The following is a 25,541-nucleotide window of genomic DNA, read 5'->3' as shown; positions in this document are numbered from 1 at the left end:
TATTCTTTTTTTTTTTTTAAATGAATAACTTCTGGTTTCTCAGTAGAAGAAAAGAAATTGATCAGATTTTTTTCAAAATTTTCAGTGACAGATAACAAAAGGTTCTTAACCCATTCAGCATTTATTTTTTCCCAGCCAAGACTGACAAAGGTATTGCTTGACCAACAGAGAGTATCATTAACATTTATAGCAGCAGGAACAGTAAGAGGAAAGGGCTGTTTTATAGAATGTGAAGGTACATGGCACTACAATCATTGAGATTAGAAGTGAAATAAAGCATATAGAGCCAGACTCCCCATGTGTTTTTGAACATGGCAGAGCTAAGACAGAATCTCCATCCACAGAGTGTTCTGCACTGCAAATGGCTGACACTTCCCAGGACAAAACCTCTCAGATTTTGGCAGAGCTATCAGAGTGGGATCTAAGCTTTTCTTCCATTCTTATGTTCCTCAGGCTCCTGCTGATACAAGTCCTCTGAAATCCCTATTGGAATTTTAAATTTTCTTTTCTCATAGAAGACAGATGATTTTACCATTGCAAGGCTTTCGTCCTTTCAGTCAGTAGAAGAGGATTTGCTATGTGGGGCTTTAAATTTACAGCTGCTCATAACAATTTCAGCACACATAGCATTTTCTGCTTGAATTGACTCTCTCTACACATTTTATAGATGATTATTTTGATTACATGGATGCTTTTTAATGTTATACATCAGTATCTACAACAGTAGTGGCAGGGAAGCTATAGACAGCAGCAAAGAGGGGCAGTAGACTTTACTTGTATTACTTTAGGTGTAATGCTGGGTAATCATTAAATTATAAAGAAGCTGTAACTACAGTGGCTTGAAGTGAGATTCCGAGAAATGTGTTATACAGGGAGCAGCCATCTGCCTCTGTGGAAAATGCTGAGAATTAAAAAACAAACCTCCCAGTAAACAACTATAACCAGTAGTAGAATACCAAGAAGAAACAAGCTTGCTTTCTGTTGGCCTGAAGGCAAAAGAAAAATGCAGGCTTAGTACTTAGGCAAAACTTAAAATATATTGTCAAACTTACCCTTTCAAGTAATGAAAGTGTGGCTTTTAAAGCTCCTTCAGGACGTCCAAAAGGGAAACAGTATCTTAAAGATTAAAAAAAAAGGAAGAGAAAATGATAAGAATACTTTGAGATGTAACTCTGTACATTGCTTGCATTAAAAAATGTAATAGAAAACTCCCACAAGCAAAGCACTAATAAAAGCAGATCTCTTCAGTAGTCTACCATGGAAAATATATACATTATAGCAGTATCAGCCTACCAGCAGCACAGGCTCTAACACAGAAAAAAAAAAAAAAGGCAAAAAGCATTATTTGCATTTTCTCAGCTATGAAGAATATTTAATGGTCTCTGCTGAGCTTAATTGTCATCTTCTTAGAAAAAAGATGTCTGATATTTAAGTTTTTATATGTATATGGGAACAAAAATGCCTGCAGATATTCCATAATATTTCCTATTATGCTATAAATAGCTTGGGAAAGCATCTTCTGCTATTTTAAAGTTTATCAGCTAGGACTTAAAAAAGACTTAAAACGTACCCACTTCTGTCTCTACATTCAATACTATGTAAATTAAAAATGTGATCCCACTCATTGCTTTGTTTTTAATTTTAATTTTAATTTTTGTCTGCTGAATGATCCAATAGGTCAGCTCAATGAGGCTACACAGTTCAGGCAATAGTAACATCTCCTAATCCCGTCTATAAATTCTATAATATCCCCAATTGGAAAAAGGATTTTTTTTCCTTTACTTAGATTATTTTTTTCTTATTATTACTCAATCATGTTCTAATGCTTTCCAACATTAATTTTTTTCTAACGATAAAAGGATTTAGACTACTGAATTTTAGATATGCATTTTGGTCAGCCAAAATAAAGGCTGGTAAATGAGGTCAAAAAAGGATTTTCAGCTGAGAGAATTTCAATATTTGCTTTCCCTCATTCTGTTTCTTTCTTACTCGAGTGCTAACAACTCTTGGGGACATGCTAACAAATTAGGAAAGCAGATTTAATGTCTCAGGCTTTAAGTCATCCTTAGATTTTTTGACTCCTCCTTTCTCTTCAGTGTGTTTCCACAATCCTTGAACTGTGTCTCCCATGGTTTATTCCTATTTAACCAGAATGGTAGTTTTGGAATAAATGTCACTCATTCCTCGTTTATACTTAATATTCCCAAACCAGTGTAAGTTCTGCAATGTAAATAACATAAGAAGTTTCCAAAATCCACCCACTTTTAAGCTGAAGATGCAGACAGTAGACCCACTGCAGAGTGGGGATTACTCAGTGTGTAGGCATCCAACACTGGAAGCCAGCTTTTGAGAACAATTGCTGCAAGGAGCTTCTGACAGGGAAGAGTCATTTTCTTGAGATAAGAAGCTTAGAGAAAGGGATGTGGTCACAGCTGACATCTAAAGGGACACTTAGCAGTCCTCCTCCAGCATTACAGCCTCTTACTGGATACAAAGGTAGTGGTCCTCTGGAGATATTTGTATACATTACTTAGTGTAGAACTGAGAAGGAGCAGTGCTCATGGTCTGCATTAGTACCAACAACATATAGAATTGTAAAAGACTAAATTCACAAAGCCAGGCAAGAGGTTAAGTATGTGGGTTGCTCTGAAAATAATGCCTCCTACTTAATTCCATGGAAACTACAACTGATACAAAGAGCACAACAGCACTACTTCATAGAGCAAATTCTCAGCTACAAAACAGTATTTTTCAACATAGTCACCATAATTACCTACGCATTTTTGCCAGCGATGAACAAAAGCCTGCATGCCACGCTTGTAAAAATTGGCACCAACAGAGGTGACCCAGCATCGCTGTCACCAGTGCTGAAATGCACCACCTACAGTCTCACTGTTCTTGTAGAGACCATTGTTTGGTCTCTATAAAAATTCAGCAAGCATCAATGAATGTCAGTGGGTGCCATTTTTTTCCACATGGAGGAATTCAGTGACACACCTTTGCTTCATTCACACTTCCATGTCAGATGCCATTTGTCAGACTGCCCTTCTGCTGCCCTCTGTTGCACAGCAACAAAACATATCAGAATATTGGCAGGAAGGTTCAGCCTCTACTGCCATACCACCAACATCCGCCTCTGACTTCATGGGCCAACATAATAAAATAGGAGGCATTACTTTCAGAGGAGCCCTTGTACAAGACAGCCTTAGCAGCTTTCTCTGAAATATCAGCTCTTCCACACTCGATGCCAGAGAGGCAGGCAGGAATCTGGTGTCTGAGTGTGTAGAAAAGATGAGAGAAAGGAGAAGTTCAAGTACCTCAAGAACTGGGAAATATTTAAGTAAGAACCACCAGCCTGGGATGGGCAGGCTCCCTCTCAATCACCATGGAGCCGTATTGATAGCAATGAAATTTAAAAAGGTCACAGAAGATACTAAAACTGGAAGCTGGAGGTTTTAAACACTGTTTGAATTCCCTCTAGAACCAGCAAGAATGAGGCAGAGATCTCATAAGTACTGATATAGCCCAAGCTCATCAACATACTCTACTGTGCAGGTAACTAGGAATAATGATCTTTACCTTTATTTGTTCCAACTCAATTATTTAAATGTTTTTGTATATTTTGTAATTAGTCTCATGCACATGAATGGCTGAAGGCTAACACTTTTCTTAGGATGCCTAGCCTTCTTGTTCTCTCATGTACATATTCAGAAGGCTTCTCCTGCTTCAGTGTTTTTTGGGCCCCAGCGACTCTCACAGACCTCACCAAAGTGCATGAAAAAAAAGTACTTACACTCGTTGGAAAAGACAGTGATTGTGTTTTTATGAAAAACTTGAAAGAATATGTTCATAAGTATTCCAATCAGGCCAGAAGTCTTCACCAAACTCCTATACTCCTTTGTTTTTATTGTTAGCAATCATGAGAAGATTGTCACAGAAAGAAGTTTTTCTTCTCCCTGCAGATGATGCATATGATGTTCTTTGTTGACGCTCCCCTCCTGCCTTTCCACAACCTAGGTAGGTAACACTCTGTCTTATGCTGTTCTGTATTGCTTCTTTGGCATGAGTTATTCAATCCCATGGAAGATGGGAGATATGAATTATGTCAGGGGAAAAGATGGGAATGCTGCTTTTTTTTCCAAAAGGAATACTCTTCAAGGAGAATCCTAGCTCTCTTTAGGTTAATACAGAGGTGAAGTTTCAAGTGAAGACTGCTGTATCGTCCCAGCTCAAAAATTCCCGAACAGCCTTGTTATCTACATGACAGATACCAGTGAATACTAGACACTTACCTCATCACACCAGAGAAGATTCCAACAAACTTAGAGCAAACCTTGCCAAAGAAAAGAAAGCTGCTTCACACAGCACTATTTAAACTGTGTCACAAGACTGTCACAAGGTAATACAGACAAAAAATGTATATAAATACATTCTATAAAAGGACTGGATTGGCAGAATGGTGGCAAATGTTGTTTAACTGTGGTAAACTAATAGACTTAGTGGTCCAGGTGCCAATTTTATGCTAAAGTTAACGAACTATCAATTTCTAGAAGGATACAAGAGGAAATATCATGCTAAGTTTGCCCTCTTTTTTGTACTCCTTTCCTTCTTCTACTGGTATAGCTGTCCTTACATTGCCAAACTCTTTACTGAAGATGATGGACCTTAGATGATTTCAGAAAGCATATCATGTAACTCGGCAAATGACATTAGACATCCAGAAAAAAAGTTTTAGCTGCCATATATCAAAGGTATTATCTACTCAAATGCTTTTTCTGATCAGCACTGATCCAGAAAGAGGTACGACTTAGTCACTTTCACTCAGGGAATTTTCTTACATAGATTTGTAGACAGCTTAAAGTTCAAAAGCATCAACAAAATCAGGCATATATTCTTGCAGAGTCTTTTCTATCATATAGGAATACAACTGACATGACTTTCAGATGAATTCTAAACCAATCAGTTGTGTAAATAAATTATTCTGTATTTAGTATAATCAAAACTTCTTTGCAGGTAGACTATTTTATTTTCACTCTGTTCAATATCAGTGTTGAACATCCTGATGAGAACTTTCTGCCAGACAAAACTCAGTATTACTGAATAAATTATACACTTACCTGAAATGGCTTATTTGGTTTTCTAGAAGGGAAGAAAGTCTTTCCTTAATTTCTTCAAACCTTTCTTTCTCTTCAACAGATACTGTTCCAATTCCATCTGGCCTGTAATATTACACATTTAAGAAGTGTTGACATCACTTCATGGTGATTCCTCTTTGAACAGTGCTCTTTATTTTCAAACCATTCCACTAAAATTTTTGCTGCTCTCCTTTCCCCTTTCCCATTGCCTTGCAAAGACAGTTAGAGGACAGATTACAAATAGACAAAGAATTTAGCTTTTTAAGCTGAACTTTTAAATACAACTCCTAGGTTGCTACTAAGAGTCAACATAAACACAAGGCAGTATATATTTCTCTTAAATCACTCCCAAACACATAGAGTATCCTTTCTCAAGAAAATTAGTACTGTTAGCGGGACAGGGGGGCCTAATCTGATCGTCTCAATTTTAGCTCCTTAAATCTTCCAGATATTTTTCCAAAGGCACAATATGGCTGAAAGTGGTTTAGGTAGGAGGCAAATCACAGTGAGAAAAGCCAGAGAAGGCTCACAGTCCCCACAGTTATAGTGAGCATAGATTTTTGATCTCTCATCCCATATTGATAAGTGGCAGTATGTAACTAAGATTTCCACGTAAATATAGCATAAAGGATGTAAAAAATAATTATTTTTAAAAACAAAAACAAAACACTGGCATTTTTAAACATCAAATTTGAGTTCCAATAATTAAGAAGCCTTGTATTAAACACATTAAACACACACTTAGAGTCTTACTCTAAACTTGTTATTAGCACCTTCATAATAAAATAATGACACAGTTAAAAATAATTGAAATACACATTTCCTAAATGGTATTTTCAATTTAAAATCACAGCTTTCCCAGATTGTACTGTTTATTACTTTAAAAAGTAGGGTCAGAAAACCTCCAGCTACACACTTAACTTCTAGTTAAGTGTGAGTTCACTACTCTGACATGAAGTCTGGATCCATCCTGTACTTCCTCCAGAACCTCCATAACTATCTCATTGTTTTTAGAACTGAGAAAACTGTAGTAAAAAGACATGAAGAAAGACAACTTTTTTTTTGCTAGCCTGTTAATTTAACTTTCTCCACTTTTCTTAAATCTGGAAAGGATAATTTGCTGCTTTGTTGTGACATAAACAATTCTTTCACCCCTTAAATCACTTACATTCGTGATCTGTCAAGTCAAAGTGAAAAGAATCCCTCAACTCTTTAAATTATTGTGAAGACAACAATAAAAATCAGATATGGTGAAGATACGGTAACCAGGCACATCAATATACTATTGGATAAATTTGATGTGAAAGAGCAAATAATTTATCTTCTCTTTTTTGATGGATGCCAGGATATTTTACCTCAGCCTTATGACAGATAGAATGGGCTCAAATTTGAGTAAATTTAACTGTCTGATGTCATTGTCAGGAGAGATCGTGCTCTGGAGTGATAAACAAAGTAGTTCTGTCATATTAAACCTTGCTGAAGCATGTCATGTATATGACAGAAAAGACCTAGGGGACCATATAACAATAAGTGAAAAAGGTGAGCCAGTAGCATGTCATATCTGTCAACCTGCACTAGGGCTAGGATCCCTGCATACATGGGACTTGTCACTTCACTGAGTATGTAGTCAGAAACAACCATGTAGACAATGCCAAAAATTTTCAGAACTGTTAAACATATTTGCAGTGAACATTTAGATAGAACCAGATGTCCCAGAAGAAAAATAAGGAGTACACAAAAAGCTGTTAGAGAAATGGCACTGCACTGAAAAATGATCTTTTCAAAGTGTAGTGCTACAAAACAGCAGAAACTCTGAATCATTATTATTATTGTATTTCCTGTTAGCCTTATTGCAACAAGCAGAGCATAAAAATGCATTTTCACAATACAGTTCTCAGACATATACTCGACTGGTGATCATTTTTTGCTGCTCTTAGGAATGTCTATCTACTACTAGAAAAAAAGAATCCATAGAAAAAAGAATCTGAGAAATAGCATTTTTAGATGGTTATTTTTATTTATAAAATAATATGCCTGCGAGGAAAATCTGAATCTTGCAGGCATTTCATTATTCAAAAACACGCCAGTACAATTTTGCAACTAAAAACATCAACAGATGCATGTTTTCTACTATCCCAATGCTATAGATGGACATTTGGACATGAATTTTTCAATTCAAAACCAGTATGCAGCCTTTCTGTTGCAGACTGGGACCTCTCAAAAATGTTGCTAAGAAAAGTGAAGAACTGTCTTGAGAAGAGTAATTCTAAGTCTTCATGCAACACCATTTTAACATTATCTTCTGAAGAAAGTGAAGGAAGAGCAAATTTTCCTTTCTTCCACATTCTTCTCCTCCTTGTAGTTCACAGCTGCTTTTGGAATTAGAAAGCCAGGAGAAAACCTAAGTAAGGAATAATCAAAAACTGAGCGGCATTCTCTTTCTCACTTACATTGGATTACCATTTTCTGAGCACTTGGTCAACTGAATTTGAACTGGTCTGTCTTGCTTGCTTATATCACAGTCTAACTGGCACAGATGTAATGTTGTCTCTGGTTACATCTCAAGTTGTTGAATTCACCTAGACTTTAATAGCAAAATATATATGAAATAAATACCTCATGAGCTAGAGCTAGTAAATCCAAGTGGAAAATAGTGGTTGGACCATTAAGCATTTTTAAATAATGGTACAAAAATAGTAATTGAACAGAATTTTAAACTAAACTTTTACTATGACAGTCTTCCAAGGTAACCGTCATCATGGTTGTTATTCTAGGGAAGCTGATTGATTACACTGTGGATTTAGGGTTTCCCCTAGAACAGTCTGTTTTTATTTACTTGACATAATCCTTTAAAGCTTGGAATACCTATTGATGTAATTGAGATCTAGAAGTCTTAGAATTTGTAATATTTTGCAGAGGTCACTTGACAGAGTGTAGGATTAAGATTCTTGTGAATAGCTGTGCACATGAGGTAAAAATAGTACACCAGTTCCAGTGGGAATCCAATACGATGAACACTGGGTTGGATGTTGATTCCTTCCAGCCCTCAACTTTGCAAACAGCTTCTCCTAGTGGCCTCTAGTGTGAAACTGTTAACATAAGCTGGCCTGTTTTGCAATGACAGGCTTGTGAAATAGTAACAGAATGTGACTGACCTCCTTTTTTTCCTCTGGAACATTGTTGATACCGGTGCTTTTTGCATATTTTACAAAGGTTTTAACTTTTTAAAACAAGCTTTCCTCATTAAAAGCATAGAACATCTCTCTGGCCATTCATGGAAAAAAAAATAAAAAAGACTAAGAGAAGAGAAATGTGCAGATCAATATTCTGATATGTTACACACACATACAGCTGGGAACAGTAAGGCTGACCAAAATAATATGCTGAGAAAGATGAGAAATTATGATGAAGAACAAAATACGAGAAAAACACGTCAACTAAGGTCTTACTTCAAGAGATGTTTATAATAAACTGCATTTCAAGGGTTTAGTAAAACTGAAACCAAAACCTTCAAGTCAACTTGGCTTTTAGAAACAAATTGTTTCAGAAGACTTTAGTCCTTTCTCCTTTGAGTTTTAAACTCAACAGGAGGCAAGAAAAGAAAGAATGAACAGTGTTAATTTTCAAATTAGCAAGAGATTAAGTTGTTTGGAATTTTGATGAAGAGACAGTACTATCCTTTAAGTTTTTCTTTAAAACCCAATTGTATTAATCAACACTTTTGCAGAGTCCATGGTTTATGTTAGACAAGTCTAAGAAAAACTGATTTGCATTATCAGCTTAGAAGCAGGCAGAGTAGAAGTCTTTTTATAAAAAGAAGAGAGCAGATTATCATGTTGCATTTATAGCTTTAACCAGCAGGCACTTCAAGACCGAGCATTTTGCTGTTTATATTAACTATGCTTCAAACATTCTGCCAAAGAAAAAAAAAAAAGGCACAATAGAGCCTTCTGCTGTATGCATTTCTCAAGCTGATTCTACATCTGCTTACAGGTCATACCTTCTTTTTCATAGTGAATAAAAAAGATCAATTCTGAAGGCCGCTAAAACAGATTAAGATGATAAATTAGGCTAATTGTCATGATCTTTTATGCAGTTATATTTTAGGTGGGGTACATTATTGCACTTCTACTCTAAAAGCTATGTGTGTACTAATATGATATTATTTTATCCCAGGCACATGAAAATGTAAAGCCATTCATCAATTTAATGACAAAACAACATAATGTTTAGAGAAAGCGAGAGTATGTAATAGCATTAGCTGTTTCTTCATTGCCTAGAATGGCATCTATCATCTTAAATATGCAAAATTTTGTTCTGGTATTTCTTAATAATGTGTGAATTGTGATTTATTTTCTACTGATGATTTCTATGAGATTTTTCAGAAGCAGTTTTGTCCTGATACATTGAAAAGTCTGCCACTGTTATCATTTTAGTGAGGACAGATTTTGTGATCAACATAGTATAATTATCAGTACTTTCCAACAGAGGATAGCATCCTTCCTTATATCAAAGCTGAAGTCAATATGGATTCACTCGTCACCTGAAAAAGTTAATTTGCATTTAGGAGATCTCTAACGACAATGTTCTTGTGGGGCTATTTGCAAAAGTAAGAGTAATATGTAGAAAGTTCTGTCATTAACTGAACAACTTTTTCTTCCCCAGCTGTTGGAGTGCATGAGATCAGATTTAAGATTAAAGAGAAAGCCCAACTGACAACAAAAGCAGTAAAGAAGACCTTGCACCTGCTGTCCTTACAACACAGCAAAAGCTCCTGGGGCTGAGTGAATAAGAAGCACAGCAGAAAAAGGAAGCTTCTTCAACAGATTATAGCTGAGGTAATGTTCCACAAAATCCTGCTAGCAATGGTTTCATGAGAAAACTATCTAAGAAAAAGCCTATGTGCTATTAAAATATTTTTGACATACAAAACTATACATATAAAAATATAACACTTCTGGGAAGAGATCAAGTGGACAAAACCCTTCATGTCAGATGGTGACCATGTAAAGTAGTAAAACTACTGACTCAAGTTCTGTAATTTTAGATTGTTTTATTAGATACTGTTTATGAAAGATAAATGAAGGAGAAAACAAGATAAAGCCAACCTTACTTTAATTCTAGTGCTAACTTAGTCAGAAGAGAAGGTAATATCTATTCAGAAGCTAAAAAAAAAAAAAAAGAAAAGAATAAAAAGATTAGAAGAGAGAGCAATGTAATGATATTCTTTTCTTTAGTCTTACAAAGTTCCTTGACTCACATTTGAAAGAGATGACTCTCGGAATATTCTTTTATCACTTGACACAATGTGTAAAATTGCAATAAATGGTTTTTATCGCAAGATATTGAAAAATGAAAAAAAAAATATGAATGCATAGCACTGTTCAAAGTTTCTTTAGTTTCTTTTCCATTGTGTGTTTCCCTTATATGTGTGGTAGTCAGGCAAAGTCCCTGGTACTGAAAAATGGAAACAACACTCTTATTTTTAAAAACAGTAGAAAGTCACAAGGAACTACAATCTCATATCTGTGCCTGGGAAGTTCATGGAACAGATCCTCTTGGAAGCTATGTTAATGAATGTCAATCAATTGATGATATCTACTTGGATTTCCGTAAGCCCTTTCACATGGTACCACATGGCACCTTTATCTCTAAACTCAAGAGACAGGATTTGAAGGTGGACTATACAGTGAATAAGGAATTGTATGAATGACCGCAGCCAGAGTCGTTTTGGTCAGTGGCTCTATATCCAGGTGGAGGCCATGACTAATGGTGTCCCTCAGGGATCTGTTTTGGGACCCATGATCTTTATCAGTGACATAGGCAGTGTGATTGATTGCACCCTCAGCAAGTTTGCTGATGACACCAAGCTGCGTGGTGAACTTGATATGACAGAAGGAAGGCATGACATTCAAAGAGACCTGAACAAGCTGAAAAGTGGGTGCACATGAACTAAACGAGGTTCAACAAGGCCAAGTAGAAGGTGCTGTGTGGGCAATCATAGATATGTGTACAGACTGGGAGAAGAACTTATTGACAGCAGTGCTGTGGAGAAGGACTTGCGGGTTGTGGTGGATGAAAAGCTCTATATGAGCAAGCAGCTTGCATCAGAAGAGGAATGACCAGCAGGGAGAGGGAGGTGATTGCTCCCTTCAGAAGGATGAGGACCCTTCTGGATTACTGTGTTCAGGTCTGGGGCCCCCAACACAAGAAAGACTTGGAGCTGTTGGAGCAGGTCCAGAGGAGGGCCATGAAGATGATCAAAGGGCTGGAGCATCTCTCCAGTGAAGAAAGGCTGAGGGAGTTCAGCTTGTTTGGCCTGGAGAACAGAAGGTTCCAGGGAGATCTCATTGCAGCCTTTCAGTACTTAATGAGAACTTATAAAAAAGATGGAGTGAGACTTTTTACATGGGCTAATAGTGATAGGATAAAGAGCAACAGGGAGATTTAGATTAGATACTGGGAGGAAATTCTTTACTCAGAGAGTGCTGAGGCACTGGATGCCCAGAGCAACCTCATCTAGTGGGTGCCAACCCTGCCCATGGCAGTGGGGCTGGAACTAGATAATCTTTAAAGTCCCTTCCAACCTAAGCCATTCTATGATTCTATATATTAATTTACAGTACTTTAAATATTTCTTCCAGGCATAACAGGAGCAAGAAGCCTGTCAGAGAGTTTACAGCATCAAGTGATGGCAAGGATCTAGAAGGAGCTCTCAGACAGAGGAAGGCTATTGCAGAGATACTAAAGGAATTCTTTCCAGTGATGCTTACTGTGGAGGAAATTAGGATAATTCCCTTGCTTGAATTGAGTGAAAAAAGCTTCGCTTATAGCAAAAAATCTTTCTTTATTTTCACCACAAGGTCTGTCTAAATTTCAAGTAACTAAGAGTTTATGGAACAAATTAGAAAAATGAACAGTTGGAAGTTGCCTGGACCAGAACTGAACCTATGGTTGAGTGGAGTTGCTCACTACACTGCCTTCTTCCAGAGGAGTGGGAGGTGAAGAACGTCAGTTTAATTTAAAACAAGTTTCCAGAGGAGACAGGGGGAACTGCAGACCACTAAGCCTGATATACATCCCAGAAAATTAGGAGGAACTGTAATATAAAGATATTTAAGGATAAAATTAAAGAAAATTGGGTAAGTGTGATTTATTATGAAATAGTCTGGTATGGCTTTGAAGCCACAAGGAAGACAAATCCTATCTTCTGATCTTGAAGTTCTATAAAGGAATAAAAAATGCGTCAATGATCATGATCAATAAAATATATCTGAATTTCCAGAAAATATTTTGTTGAAATTCCCAAACAAAAGCTTTTAAGGTAACTAAGCAGACACTGAGTAAGAATGAAAATCTCTACATTTACAGTGATAAAGAGAGTAGGAACAAACAGTGAATACCCAGAGTGGAGGAATGTTATCAGTGGAGTTCTGCAAGGATCTGTGCTGAAACCTGTGTTATTTTACAGTGATCTGGCAAGTGGCTAAGAACTAAGGTGACAGTAATTGTAATGATAGTTATCTGGCATAGTTTGGAATTCCAGAAGTACCTTATGAAATCAAGCAGTACAGAGGACTTGGTGTTACGATGGATAGTATCACAAAACCATTTTTGGTAGCAGCCAAAAAACCAAACCAACATTGAGTATTATAAGAAAAGGATAGGGAATTAGCAGAAAATATCCACCCAGTGTAATTAATGCATGGTTCTCTCATAATTCTTGAATCTTAAACAACAAAGAGACAACAGAGAAGGATTTTTTGCCTCTCTTGACCTGTTCCAGTTACCACAGAGACTGAAATGAGATCTGTAAGAGTCAAGATCAAAACAAGAGTTCTTCATGCAAAAGGAAGCTGAGCTGAGGAACTTGCTGCCAAAGGTGCTGAGGATGCAAAGGGGTTACACAGCTTCAGGGGTGCAAGGGACAAGTACCTGAACAGAAACTCTCACCTGGTTACTGAACAGGTATATTCTGAGCAGTAAAGAGCTGAGGACTGAAAGAGCACTAAGAGGAAACATTGCATATGCTTGCCCTTCTCTTCCTGCAACCAGGTTAATGTTTTAGGCTGCTGACTGACTGGCTTAGAAGAACCCTGACTCAGTATGACTGTTCTATTCAAACACATGTGCTGAATATTTCAAAATTAAGACAGAAAGGGACTATTTATCTTCAGTTATAGACAGATTTTTAGAGCACTGCTTTCACCTTCGCTTCTCATATATGAACTTCCAATAAACCAGCCTTCTTTCTGAATAGAAAAAGGTATAATGAGGGAATATGCCTGAATTTTGAATTTTTCAATTCAGTCTGTAACTCAGCAGGTGGAAAGAAGTCACTTTACACTTCATGCGTTACCCAACAGCATCCATTTCAGACAAGAGGGATTGAATAGAAGTCACAGCATGAAAAGTAGACAAAAGTGAAAGTGATGGGGAAGAAAACAATAGCTCCTGCCTGGACTGTTTAGACTGAAATGCCAGTCTTCGGGAATACCCTATAGTTCCTTGTTCTGCCCATTTCACTTTCACCAGAGATACACAAGTTCAGTGTATGCATTGCTGCAGTGGGAAAAGTTTGCTTGTAAGCTAATGACTTTGATGGGGACATTACAGTCGAATATTTCAGAAGAAAAATGTTGCAAAGAGGAACCAAAGGAGATGCTATTGGAAAGTTACAAAGCACTTATGCAGAGGCACTAGAGGAAAAGGAATCTGTTGATCAGAAACAAGGACATGTTTTTATTTAAACACTCAGCAAGGCCACTCTTTCAGAAAATTATTTTTCTGTTTGGGTATTTGAGAATGTCTTAAGAATGCCAATGCACAAAAGCAGAAATGCCATTTCTTAGTAAGCAGTTTGTTAGCTTGGCCATAATGCCCTTCCTAGCAAGAAAGGGAAGGCACACACAAATGAGGCTTGAATTTCTCAGTCTAGGTCTCAGCAGGATGTGGTCAACCCTGCACTAACATTTCTGTTCCTAAACCAGCAATAGTGGCAAAGAGACACACTAACTACCAATATGCTTGATAACTTTGTCAAAACTTGTGAACTGCATCTTTCTTGCAGCTACGAAAGAAAACAGTCATGACTGTTCTCTGGTCTCAGAGAGATGACTAGGTCTGCTGCACATGGCCCGCACCAGAGCTCAGCTCACGGCTCCTCTGTGTTTGGTACTGCCCCTGAAGCTCTACAATGATTCCCTTCAATGTATTTATTCCAGATGTTTTGAAATAAAAGCATGGCTATTGTGATACAGTTTGCAGCATGAAAAAGTTTATATTTCAAGCCCAAAGGAGTGGCAAAAGAGCATGGGGAATACCTGCGGGTTCAAAATCTGCTGGAAGGATTTTGGAGTTACGTGAAGGGTAGAAAGAACCAAAGCTGATTCAGCCTTGTTGGCAGTGACTATTGGGAGCTGTATTTAGCACATAGCTTGGATCTTACAGAGTACCTATGACAAATGGACATCTGGGGTGCATCCTATGAGACTGCTTCCTCATCATTTTTATTTAAGAAATCGAATGCAGGCATTGGTGTGCTCAGCTGTGTCCGGGGATAGCCCCAGGATATTTTGAAGATCTGCTGTGACTTGTGCCTGAGTTTCTCAGACTCACAAGATTACCAGAAATCAGGAAGGTGAGGGACACCTTTGTCTGATTATTTGACTGATATTAATAGATTGTCCATTACTATAAAATTCATGCCTAAAAGAAATAATTTGAACTGCAGATACAGCTGCATGTTTATATGCTCCTCCATCAAGATCATCTTCATGGTCACCTTCGATGATCTTTCTCAGGCTTGCAGAAAGTCTAAGATCCCTCTATGAAGCAAATGGGAAGAATAAATTGAATACATCATGTCCAGAGTATAAAGCTCTTTGTTATGTCGTCCTTCTAATTCCCAGCCTGACTTAGAAAACTAAGATGTATAACGCCATGGATCAGCCTAGAACTTTGGCCTGTCATGCATTGTCTGTGAAATTCTTTTTCCCTTTTACTATTTCTTAGTGCTGCAACAGATGAATGAGTGGATGTATTATGTGTATATATGTGTCTGTCATCCTCAGTGAGTGTGTCTGCTTCTGTCCTTGACTTACTTTTCTTCTTTCTTCATGTTTCTTTTTTTCTTCCTTTTTACAATATCTCAGTTCTAGTTAGACCCTCTCTGTTCAACACTTCTTTTATTCCTAAAACACTCATAATGCTATTCAGAGAATATCTGTACAGAAGGAATAGACAGAATACAAACAGAGTGCTTACCACTGCGTAAATGATGTGCTCTCTGAGATATTTTCATGCACTGCACGCACTGTTGTCCTTCACTTAAATTATGAAATAAAAAGAAATATATCTACCTTTCTTTTGAATTCTTGAAATAAGTTTGAGCAATTATCACAGTATATTTGTCTTGTTAGACTGAAATCAGTAATAAAAGAGCTAGAAACAACAAAGACTTAGACTCAATAGGAAATACGAATATATCAGGTTCTTCAGGAGCTGACAAAGGAAACAGGCTTTTATGGAGAATATGTTACCAAATAAAAGCCAGAAATTCTCCTAACTTACCAGTATGAATTCTCAAGATTCTTGACAGTATTTTAGGCATATTCAAAAGCATTTTAATTTTGGATATTATAATCAATGATTATATAATGTTAATCTCTCTCTGCCAAATCACTCAGACCACAAACACTCAGCCCCTGTTCTCACAGGTGGAAGGCATTGTCTAAGATAATGGGACTTCACTGGCTCAAGGGTGAGAAAAGCAGCCACAATGACTGACTGGTTGCTAGACAAGATAAGCAAACACGTTGGGACTAAAGCCTTTCTTTTCCCTTGTCCCTACCAGGATTCAGTTTTAGGGATTTATTCAGAGAATCACAGCAACCACACTTCATGACTGCAAACAAGTTTTTCCCTTGTGGCAGGACTGGATCAGTTGAGAGGGGAAGATTATTTTCCAAACTTTTGAACTTTTAAATCATATTTCTTACAGCACTCTACAGACCTTGTGTACACAGTAGGCTGCAAATGCATGTCATCCTGTAATTTGATATACTGTCCATCCCATCCTCCACGTTAGTACAAGGAGGACATGGATAAACTGGAGCGAGCTCAGTGGAGGTCCATCACATCAGTCAGGGGCAGGAGCACTCGTTCTCTGAAAGAGCCTGGGCGAGCTGGGCTTGATCAGCCTAGAGAGTAAGTGGCATCCAAGGGGACTGAACAGCTTCTGTGGCAGCTACTGGGAGGCTGTCACAAAGATGGAGCCAAATTTTCTTCCAGTGGTGCAAGATGCGAAGATGAGAGACAATAGATATAACTAAATTGAAATAAGACAAGTTCAGACTTGCCCTGAGCAACCTGGTCTGACCTCACAACCCTCCTGCTTTGACAGGAGGTTGGGCTGGACACCTCCAGAGGTCTGTTCCACTGAGTTATCCTAGGATCCTATATCCAGCGCACACTGTCCAAGAGCAGAACTAGCTCCTTCACAATGTGAAGATGGGGCACAGACTTCTTTTAATGAATGTGTGCTTCTAACACTTAGCACAGAAAATCAACAACTCTATTTTTAACAAGTCTTTCACTTGCAAGAGGAAGGAAGATATCATCACACGAGCATCGCTGTGACCAGTGAAACAGCCTTTTCCTTGAGTGGAAAGAATTACAAAAATGTCCTAGCTCCCTGTGGATGGGGTCACACCACAATCCCAACTATGTGTTTTTTCTCCTTGTAGTAGCACAGCCAGAAGATCTCAGTATTGTATGATTAGTTGCCAAGCTACAGACTGCAGAAAAGCTGTCAACGCTTCCCTTAAACTTCAATATTGTTCAAAATGTTCACTGGAAACACCATTCACTAATATAATACAAACACAGAATGCAGGATGATATCCTGCCTTGAATCTGTCTGTCTATACAATGTCTAAGAAAACACACTGCATTAAGAAAGTATAAATTGAAAGGATTTTTTTTAAAATATAAACCATATAGAAACTCCAAGACCTCTGACAAAAATTTCATGAACCAGTTTCTGACGTGTACAACATCTCTATCTGGTGAAGGAGTCTAGAAATAATTTGCTTCATTCTAAGGTTACTAATTTAAAAATGCAGCATTAAATTACCTGTTGCCATGAACATGAGAAGCACAAAATGCAAAACTGTAGTGGAGTAAGGTTGGATCAATGACAGAACCATTTTCTGAATGTTCAATCAACTCATTAAGATAGCAAAGATGGCGGTGACAACCTCTCACTCCATAGCGAGCACAGTATTCATCTAATACGAAGACTTGACCTGGGCTAAACCAACCCTGAAAGAAAAAGGCAAAAAGAAAAACCACACACATCTTGAGATTTCTTTTCCCACGCATAGCTTTTAAATCAAACAAAGAACAGAAGCATGTATTTTTGTGTGCATTACATAGAATTTTTATAGTAGAATGATTTACAGCTGACAAATGTTTATAGCACTGGAAGCTGGATCCAACAATAAACCTCTTGCTGAAAGGACTATATGTCAGGAAACTATTTGCTGTTCTGAGTTACTACCACCATGAAATGCATGGTTAACAAAAACAAGGTAATATATCCAAAATGTGGTGTGGATGATTTGATTATATCAAAACCTTCCTACCAGATATAAAATTAATTAACCCTATAAAATAATCAGTTTTCTTAAAGTAATTAATTGTAAGCTGTGTGAGAACATTTGGGTAATGGTGAGATACACTAATATCATTGATTAAAATACAGTTTCTGGATAATTGGTTCCCTATGGCTGCAACTTTAATCTAAGTGATGAAATACAATTTGACCATTTCCCTCATTCCTTATAGAATATGAATGCACTTTTAACAGCTTTTAAACGTTCAGTATAAAAAATACAAAGTCAGGCAGTTTATTATCCTCTTATTTAGTAAGAGGAATACTATTAATATATCAATATTAAACAGTAATTAGATATGCTGGGGAACTACGCAAGTTGCTCTGAAAGTAATGCCGCCTATTTATTTCCATGGAAACAGCAACAGAAACTAAGACACAATAACACTATTCAGATAGAGCAAATTCTCAGCTACAAAACACTATTTTTCAACAGTCACCACCATTAGCTGTACATTTTCACCAGCAATAAACAAGAGCTTGCATGCTGCATTCCTAAAAATCTGCATGGCTGTTCAGAACATGGCTTGTCTTTTATGTCCTGCCTCCACACTTTTGCTTCATGCGTTCTTCTACATCAGACACCATTTTTCAGACTGCCCTTCTGCTGCCATCTGTTGCATGGCAACAAAATGTAACAGAATATTGGTGGGAAGGTTTATTCTCTACTACCATATTACCAACATCTGCCTCTGAAGTTATGGGTCAACATAATAAAATAGGAGGCATTACTTTTGGAGCAGGGCTTTGCATTTGTCTTCCAATATGAGAAAAGATGCCATAGTTAGCTTCCAGAAAGCAGCACGGAGAAAAACATAAAGTTTGGAAAACCACAGCTACTGCACAGTCATTTTAAAGAGGTGTTTTTCTTTGTTCTTTTCTTAACTGTTGTGACATTTCTATCTTATCATCCTTTCCAAATTATTGAGAAAGACTGAGGAACACCTAAACTCAAATGTACAAAGGGCTTGGATAAGCAAAACAGTTTTACAAGTCATGAATTTATGGCATCAGTTTATGCCATATCATGAAGACCATATCTCACTACTGCTTGTGAATACTTCTTTAAGCTCAAATGCTTAATGTTTATAGAAAATATCAGCAAAAATACTAGGAAACTATACTTAAAATATACCCACATCAAGTTAAGACCAACTGTGTTGTAAATAGGAAAGAATCCCAAATTTTATATTTTCTCACAACTCCTGAATTTAACATACTATTTGCAAACAAGAACATCTCAATGTTATCTCAAAATTTGTTTGCTCTAGATTCATACAATTAAAGTCAATTTGTCCATTGCCTTCAAAGTGCTTCAGCTATTTCTAGAGAACACTTAGCTTAATTACAGCACCCAGAGCAGCATTCAGTACTTGAAACTAATATCTACTCATATAGCAATGGCATCTGTAATTTACAGGTATGTTCACTGGAACATATAGTTTTCTGCTGAAGTGAATTTCTGCAGTAATATGTGTCCTATCTCTACATACAATAAACAATGGTAACTGTGATTGATATTCTGCCATTGTCATGGATCTCTCACTAGATTTTTATGAAAATCATGACAGAATGCTACACAGATGCCAACTTCTGGCAGTTCAAAAGCAAATGGTTCTTCATTAAAATTTCTTGTGTTCTCATAGCTGAAAATTCTGACAGGAGTACAAATTTTTAAAGAACTTGTTAACTTCAGATTCTGTAGGAAAGCTGTTTCAATGTGTTCATTTTTGTACTAATGTGGACCTTCCTTGACCTCGTCCAGCCCCACACCACGCATAACAGTCGTACACACGTAATTATATGCTTCAGTGTATTAGATAACCGTGTGTTTTTTATTTATTGTATAATTCCAAAAAAAAAGGCAGAAAAGAAAAACCCCAAGCTCCCAACTACTCAGAAGAATATAAAATTAGTTTAGCTCAGCTAACAGTTTAATATAGGGCTTAATACTCATTTTAAACATTTTTATTTTTTATTTTTAGAAGTTGCATGTGTGATCACTCCTTATTTTATTGAAATAAAAGCACACACAATTTCTAAAAATGATAAGAAATGAGCTGTCCAGGAAAAAATCACCACACTTTTATGTTCAAACATTCTATTGCTACCTTAACAGTCTCGATTTTATAATTTAAAAAGATATAGTTAAATGTGCAATTTAGCAAAAAATGATCACCCATTCTACTCATTAAAAGCCGAATTTAAAAAAGAACAATAAGAAATGCATCTGCTTTATGGTTGCTATAGCACTGCGTATTTCACATAACCTCTTCTAAAAGTTCCTGATTTCAAGGTTATATTAAGTGTCTTACTATATTATTATTATAAAAAAAGATTTTGACCCCAATGCACTGTTAGAAAGCTAACCATTTTCTCTTTGAGTGCCAATTACTTTGTACAGATGTACCTTCAGGCCTCTTCTTTGATTCAGTGCGCAACCCACAGACAGAAAATGAGTCCTTTAACTTTTTCTATACAGACTTATCTGACTGTATTTTAAAAAGGAAACAACTGTCATCAAATAATCTTTTTTTTTTCTTTTTTCCTTTTTACACTTGCAAACAAATGTAAAAAACCGGTCATTATCTTTGTACTACATGACCAGTCAGAAGAATATTAAAAAAAAAGAGAAAAAGAAGTTATTTTTTATTTCTGCCGGGACGGCACAGTGGAAAAAATAAGTATGTTATGAGACATTTTAGGTCTTCAGTAAGAGATCAAGATATCAGACTGCATCTGGTGAAAAACAAAGCCTCCAGAAGTTACAAGGTCTGATCCAAATGAAGACATTTAACAAATGTGTGCGTAATGTGATGGACTCCCATGAAATTGCTGCTTGTTTTCCCTGCTGAACATGAAACCAGGAACAGCCTCGTCCTCAACTCCTAACCCCACGAAGCAGAGAATAGAAAGTGCTTCGAAGTGAAGGGAAACTGCAGCTATAAACACAGAAACATGCTACGTCAGTATCTTCTCTGCTACAGCTGACTTTGAATGTGAAAAAATGTTCACTTTAGTACAGAGATCCCTCTTGTTTTTGTTCAATAATTATATATTACACAGAATTTTTTTCAGTAATTATAATTTGTTATGAGTGAGTCAGGTAACACATGTCTATATATCTGTACTGGTTGCCTATAGTTCTGCTTCCTTTCTTTTGATGTTTTTTCTTCTTCACACCCTAGCACAATGAAGAATTACAAAGTAGATGAAAATGTCTGACATGAGGTAACTGCATTTGTACCTTAAAATGCCTGTACAGGTGTCAGTAAATGCTACTGCAGGGGATTTGACCGTTATTAAAACCTTCTGTTTTTATTCAAACCTCCACAGAAGACATGATAAATTTTAGCTGATAAAATCAGAGACAGTTTGGGTCTGCTTTTTATTGAGTGGCACAGCAGCAGTTTGCAAGTGTATAATTTTCAAATCTGAAAGCAATCGATTAAACCCTTTATTCCAACTACAACCACAGGTATTGAATGAACGAAGAAGAAAGGACTACTTTATAACAACTATTTCTCACTTCTTTATAGCTATCTTCTAGTCTATACTCACCAAACAAGAATAGGAGTCATTCAATCTGTGATCCAAGGTCTGCCTCTGAAGCAGTTGAAAGAGGAAAGCATGGTCAAATTTGCAGGGATTAGCAGAAATAAACTCTTCCATGCCATGTTTCTGACCACGATCTGTATCTGTTCATACGAAGGAGAGAATGTGTAGAGGAATATATGTTGGTGTGTGTGCAGATTTACAAATGCAAATGTAACATGGTATATAATTCTCAGTATATAATCTTGAAAAAATTGCAAAGAAACAAGTTACATAGGCAGATGCTTGCAAGTTACTTCTTACAGAATCTTGCTTTTTAATCTGACAAATAGTATTACTTAATTATTTTTCTACTTTAATAAAAACCTATACACTAAAACACTTTGGGAAACAGGGTCCTTTAGTGGAACTCTTCTGATGCTATGATTTACAAAACAATTTCAAGAGCATAAAAAAATGTGTCCTGTAATTTCTTAGGTTTGTGTGGCTCTTTCTAATTCTAGCAAAATTGCCAAATATCCTTCCCTCCATTAAAAAAAAAAAAAAGTTTATGCATTTATTTCTATAGATAAGGAAGAACAAATTTACTGCAGATCAGAGTAGCACTCATAGAAATATTCAACATGGCTTGAAGCTTACTTCTCAAATGGCAAACTGGAGCAGAAATGAACGCACTGACTTGAGCTAGGTCATTTCCAGCCTTCTTTTTGTACTCGGCTTTTAATGAGACAAACCTTAATGTAGTAATGGCAAAGAGCTCCTTCAACCTTCAAGCAAAGAGTAGTGAAAAAGGGAGCAGCATTTTTGTGTAAATACATTGAGAAAACATACCATCCCAAATGGCACTTCAATCAAAGGCCCAAATTTATTGTTCTTCACAGATTGCATCTTTCAACGCCTTTAAACCCCGCGGGTTTATCAAAAGAGAAGCTCTAGTGATTGCTTTCATTAAAGCTATGTTTTGTCAAAGTCCTCAATGTGAATTATCTATCAAGTATGGACAGAAAAAGCCTTACAGTGCCCAAAAGGACTAGTTATGTATTAGCACATTAGCTGTCTTGGTTTCTATAGACTGTATTGGGGTGAACAGTCTTATCAACTTAAAAATTGACTTCCCCTTTCAATTGTCTTGGTTCTTTGTTCCTTTAAATTCAAACCTAGATCTTTTTATATTCGTTACTAGAAAAGTACAGATCTAAGTGTATCCTAAATGCAATTTTGAAAACCTGCATAGTACAAACCTAAAATTTCTAAAGAAAAGGAGACAAAAGTTTATTGATTAAACCCAATTATAGAGCCAGGTTCATAATAAAACTCAATATTGATCTGCGGGCATGATGCTAACATAATCAGTCACATTTAGAAATTTAGCCCCAGATTATATTGATCCATGTCAAGTCCAACTTTCAGCTGTATTTGTGGATGGGAGAATTATTTAATTCAAGCTGAAGGATCTGCAGCATCACATCTTAGAAAGATGCAGAAACTAATTCATATCACTTGGCTTTGCATTGTCAAAGCAAGAGTCACATCCATGTGACAGATTTCACCAAGGTGGATGTAGCAAATAAACAATATGACAATACGTTGATGGTGTAAGGTATGAAGCTATCATCCCAGAGAAATAGCAGCATGTATTTTTAATGGTTAAAGGATCAGTAGCTTGTGTAATTACACAGATTAACAACATTTCCATTAGCATTAGACTAGCCTATCATCAATAACAAACTTAGGTCATATTTTTGACACAGAACCAAGAAGTGCTTTCTCTTAATTAGTACAATTTAAATATATTAAAACACCTGAATTTGAAGATAAACTGATATCAACACAACTACATTACTGGAAGTACTAAACTACAATGTGAAAATATCTACAGATCAAAAATGTACGCGCACACCTAAAAGCTTCCCAATCCAAATCAAATGTGTGACTGTTTTCCATATTTCCTACAAGCTTTCCATCTTATATGGATATCTGATTTATTGATTCATTATTTAAAATAAGGCAGATCACAGAAAAGAAAAATGATTCATATTTACCACTGGCAGTGATCTCCTGCACAAATTAAATACAACTAAATCTTTCTTAATTTAAATGGTTTCAATTTTTTTTTCTGTGGTTGCTACACATATATAAAGGATTCTCCTTTATAGAAGGATTTTTTTTTGTAAATACTGAAAAGAAATAAAATCTTTTGAAATCAGACTGGATGTTGAAAAAGAAACACAGGCAGCATTCTCATATTGTCATCTAGATGATCTGAATATGTAAGGCAACCTATTGAATACAACATGGCTTCTGAAAGCAGGATTTTCTCTTAGATAATTTGAGCAAAATAAACAAAATATTTATTTAAAAAAAACTATATGCTGTATGTAATTCTACAGAAAGATCCACAACTGATTCCCATCATTAAGTGAATCAAACAGAATAACAATGTCAACAGTAACAGAATGTCTGTTACCAAATTTAGACTAACAACAGAAAAAGCAATTTAATTTAAAACTTACCTTTATTAGCTGTAGGCAAGCAAGAAATAATGGAAAAAATATCTAATGTAATATTTACAGATTATTTTACTATTATGATATAGATACAAAAGAATGCACAATCTTTATGAAATAAATTTTTTTTAAAATAAATTACAGCACAGTGACAAATTGCTACTATTTTGCTGAAGGAGAGATTTGAGGAGGATATGAGATAGTTTTCATAATTTTTTGAGTAGCGTGGAAGAGAGGATAAAGGTGACTTACTGACTGCCTAAGGAGTGAGTGGTGAAGGCTGGTGTTAGCCTCTTATTCCTAGAAAGGAGATGGGAGTAGGTAGTTGGAGACAAGAGGGACAGGGACAGGAAGGAGAATGGGAGGAAGATGCAGGGAGAGTGGAGTTATTCCACTCTTACAGCTGCAAAGTGTTTGGTGGATATAAAGATGCAAAACTTGCAGAGAAAACTAAAATGAGAAGATATCTTTTATTTATTTGTATTAAAATGATTGAATAAATTGAACATACGTACAGAAACACCTTAAAACTGTTTTGAAGGAATTGCTTTAAAAGAACGTTACCAAGCATTCAAAAACTGAGCAATGACACCATAAGGTTAAGCAACAGCATTTCCTGTGTGCGTGTATTATGACACCAGTACCTTAATACTTATCATATTCCGGTTTTCCCACAGAGTCCTTGATATAATTAGTCCAAAGATTCAGAGTGATAAAAATAAAATTTAAGAGAAATATGAAGTTTATCATTTTGGGTCTCATTTGTTATCAAACAAGAAAGAGAATTTTTATGTTACTTGTCATTGGTCTATCCAAATAGATTGAAAATGTCAATGTTATACTTCCATGACTAATCTCAAAGCATTTCTTCATTTGACAAATTGCCTGCACTATCTTCTTGATCATGTTACACTGACTGCTCCACAAGGATGATTTAATTGTCCAGAAAGATTTAATAATCTTTCTCTGTGATGTGCCTTTGGTCAAGTGGATGTTTCGTTTGGAAATGTCTTCAGCTTTCCTGTCTTTGGTTTGATGTCTTGTGATACCAGTTTATGGCTTTGTGTTTGACTGACTCTACTACTTCCTTCCTACTTAATAAATCAGATTTGATGTACTATGCATGGGATTTAAACAATATTTTTATAACAATAGTTATAAATGGTCTCTCTGAAATCTGAAATGAATGTTTCTTTCTTTTCTGATCTGTTTTGATAAGTGACACTGTACCAAAAGAGAGATGAGGAAAATTATTATTAAGCATCAAATGATTATTCATCTAACTCCTTTTTCCATTTTCTCTCTTTTCTTCTCCATAAATATTTTCACTCTGAATTCATGGTGTAGGATGAGAGTGATGTTTGGCTTTGTGCTGCCTCATTAAGATGTTACAACCCTCTTACGCACATTCTTTATGACCAACTTATTAACAGCAGTCATCACTTCATCAGCTTCTCTAACTGTATAATGTCCTAAATATGCCCATTTTATTCTTTATCAGGGTTAAAAATTTTGTCTCTGGAAACACAATTTTAGTATATCAAACTTGCAGTTGTACTTTGAAATTGTTTCTTTCTATACCTTTCTTTGTCGGTATTTCCTAGTTGCTCCTTACCTTTACCTTCAAGTAAACACTGCATCCAAGAAAAAAAGCAATTCCTTGGCTAT

General features: G+C 36.3%; 1 protein-coding gene across 12 annotated transcripts in view; it reads right to left on the bottom strand.

Moving 5' to 3' along the window:
* The window catches only part of CADPS2 (calcium dependent secretion activator 2), a 318,188-nt gene that overhangs the window by 87,292 nt on the left and 205,355 nt on the right, over positions 1 to 25,541 (bottom strand). For all 12 annotated transcript variants that reach the window (XR_002434478.1, XM_021384806.1, XM_021384801.1 and 9 more), the window contains 4 exons: positions 21,373 to 21,509; positions 17,272 to 17,459; positions 5,118 to 5,219; positions 1,053 to 1,116 (listed from right to left, as the gene is read on the bottom strand). Coding sequence is in view for 11 of the 12 variants with exons in the window: in XM_021384806.1 (XP_021240481.1) it covers positions 1,053 to 1,116; positions 5,118 to 5,219; positions 17,272 to 17,459; positions 21,373 to 21,509 (491 nt within the window). In the remaining variant the exon portion in view is untranslated. The remainder of the gene's footprint in view (positions 1 to 1,052; positions 1,117 to 5,117; positions 5,220 to 17,271; positions 17,460 to 21,372; positions 21,510 to 25,541) is intronic.

This window comes from Numida meleagris, chromosome 1, assembly GCF_002078875.1.
Source record: "Numida meleagris isolate 19003 breed g44 Domestic line chromosome 1, NumMel1.0, whole genome shotgun sequence".
Taxonomy (NCBI): domain Eukaryota; kingdom Metazoa; phylum Chordata; class Aves; order Galliformes; family Numididae; genus Numida; species Numida meleagris.
This window is presented reverse-complemented; position numbering and strand designations above follow the sequence as displayed.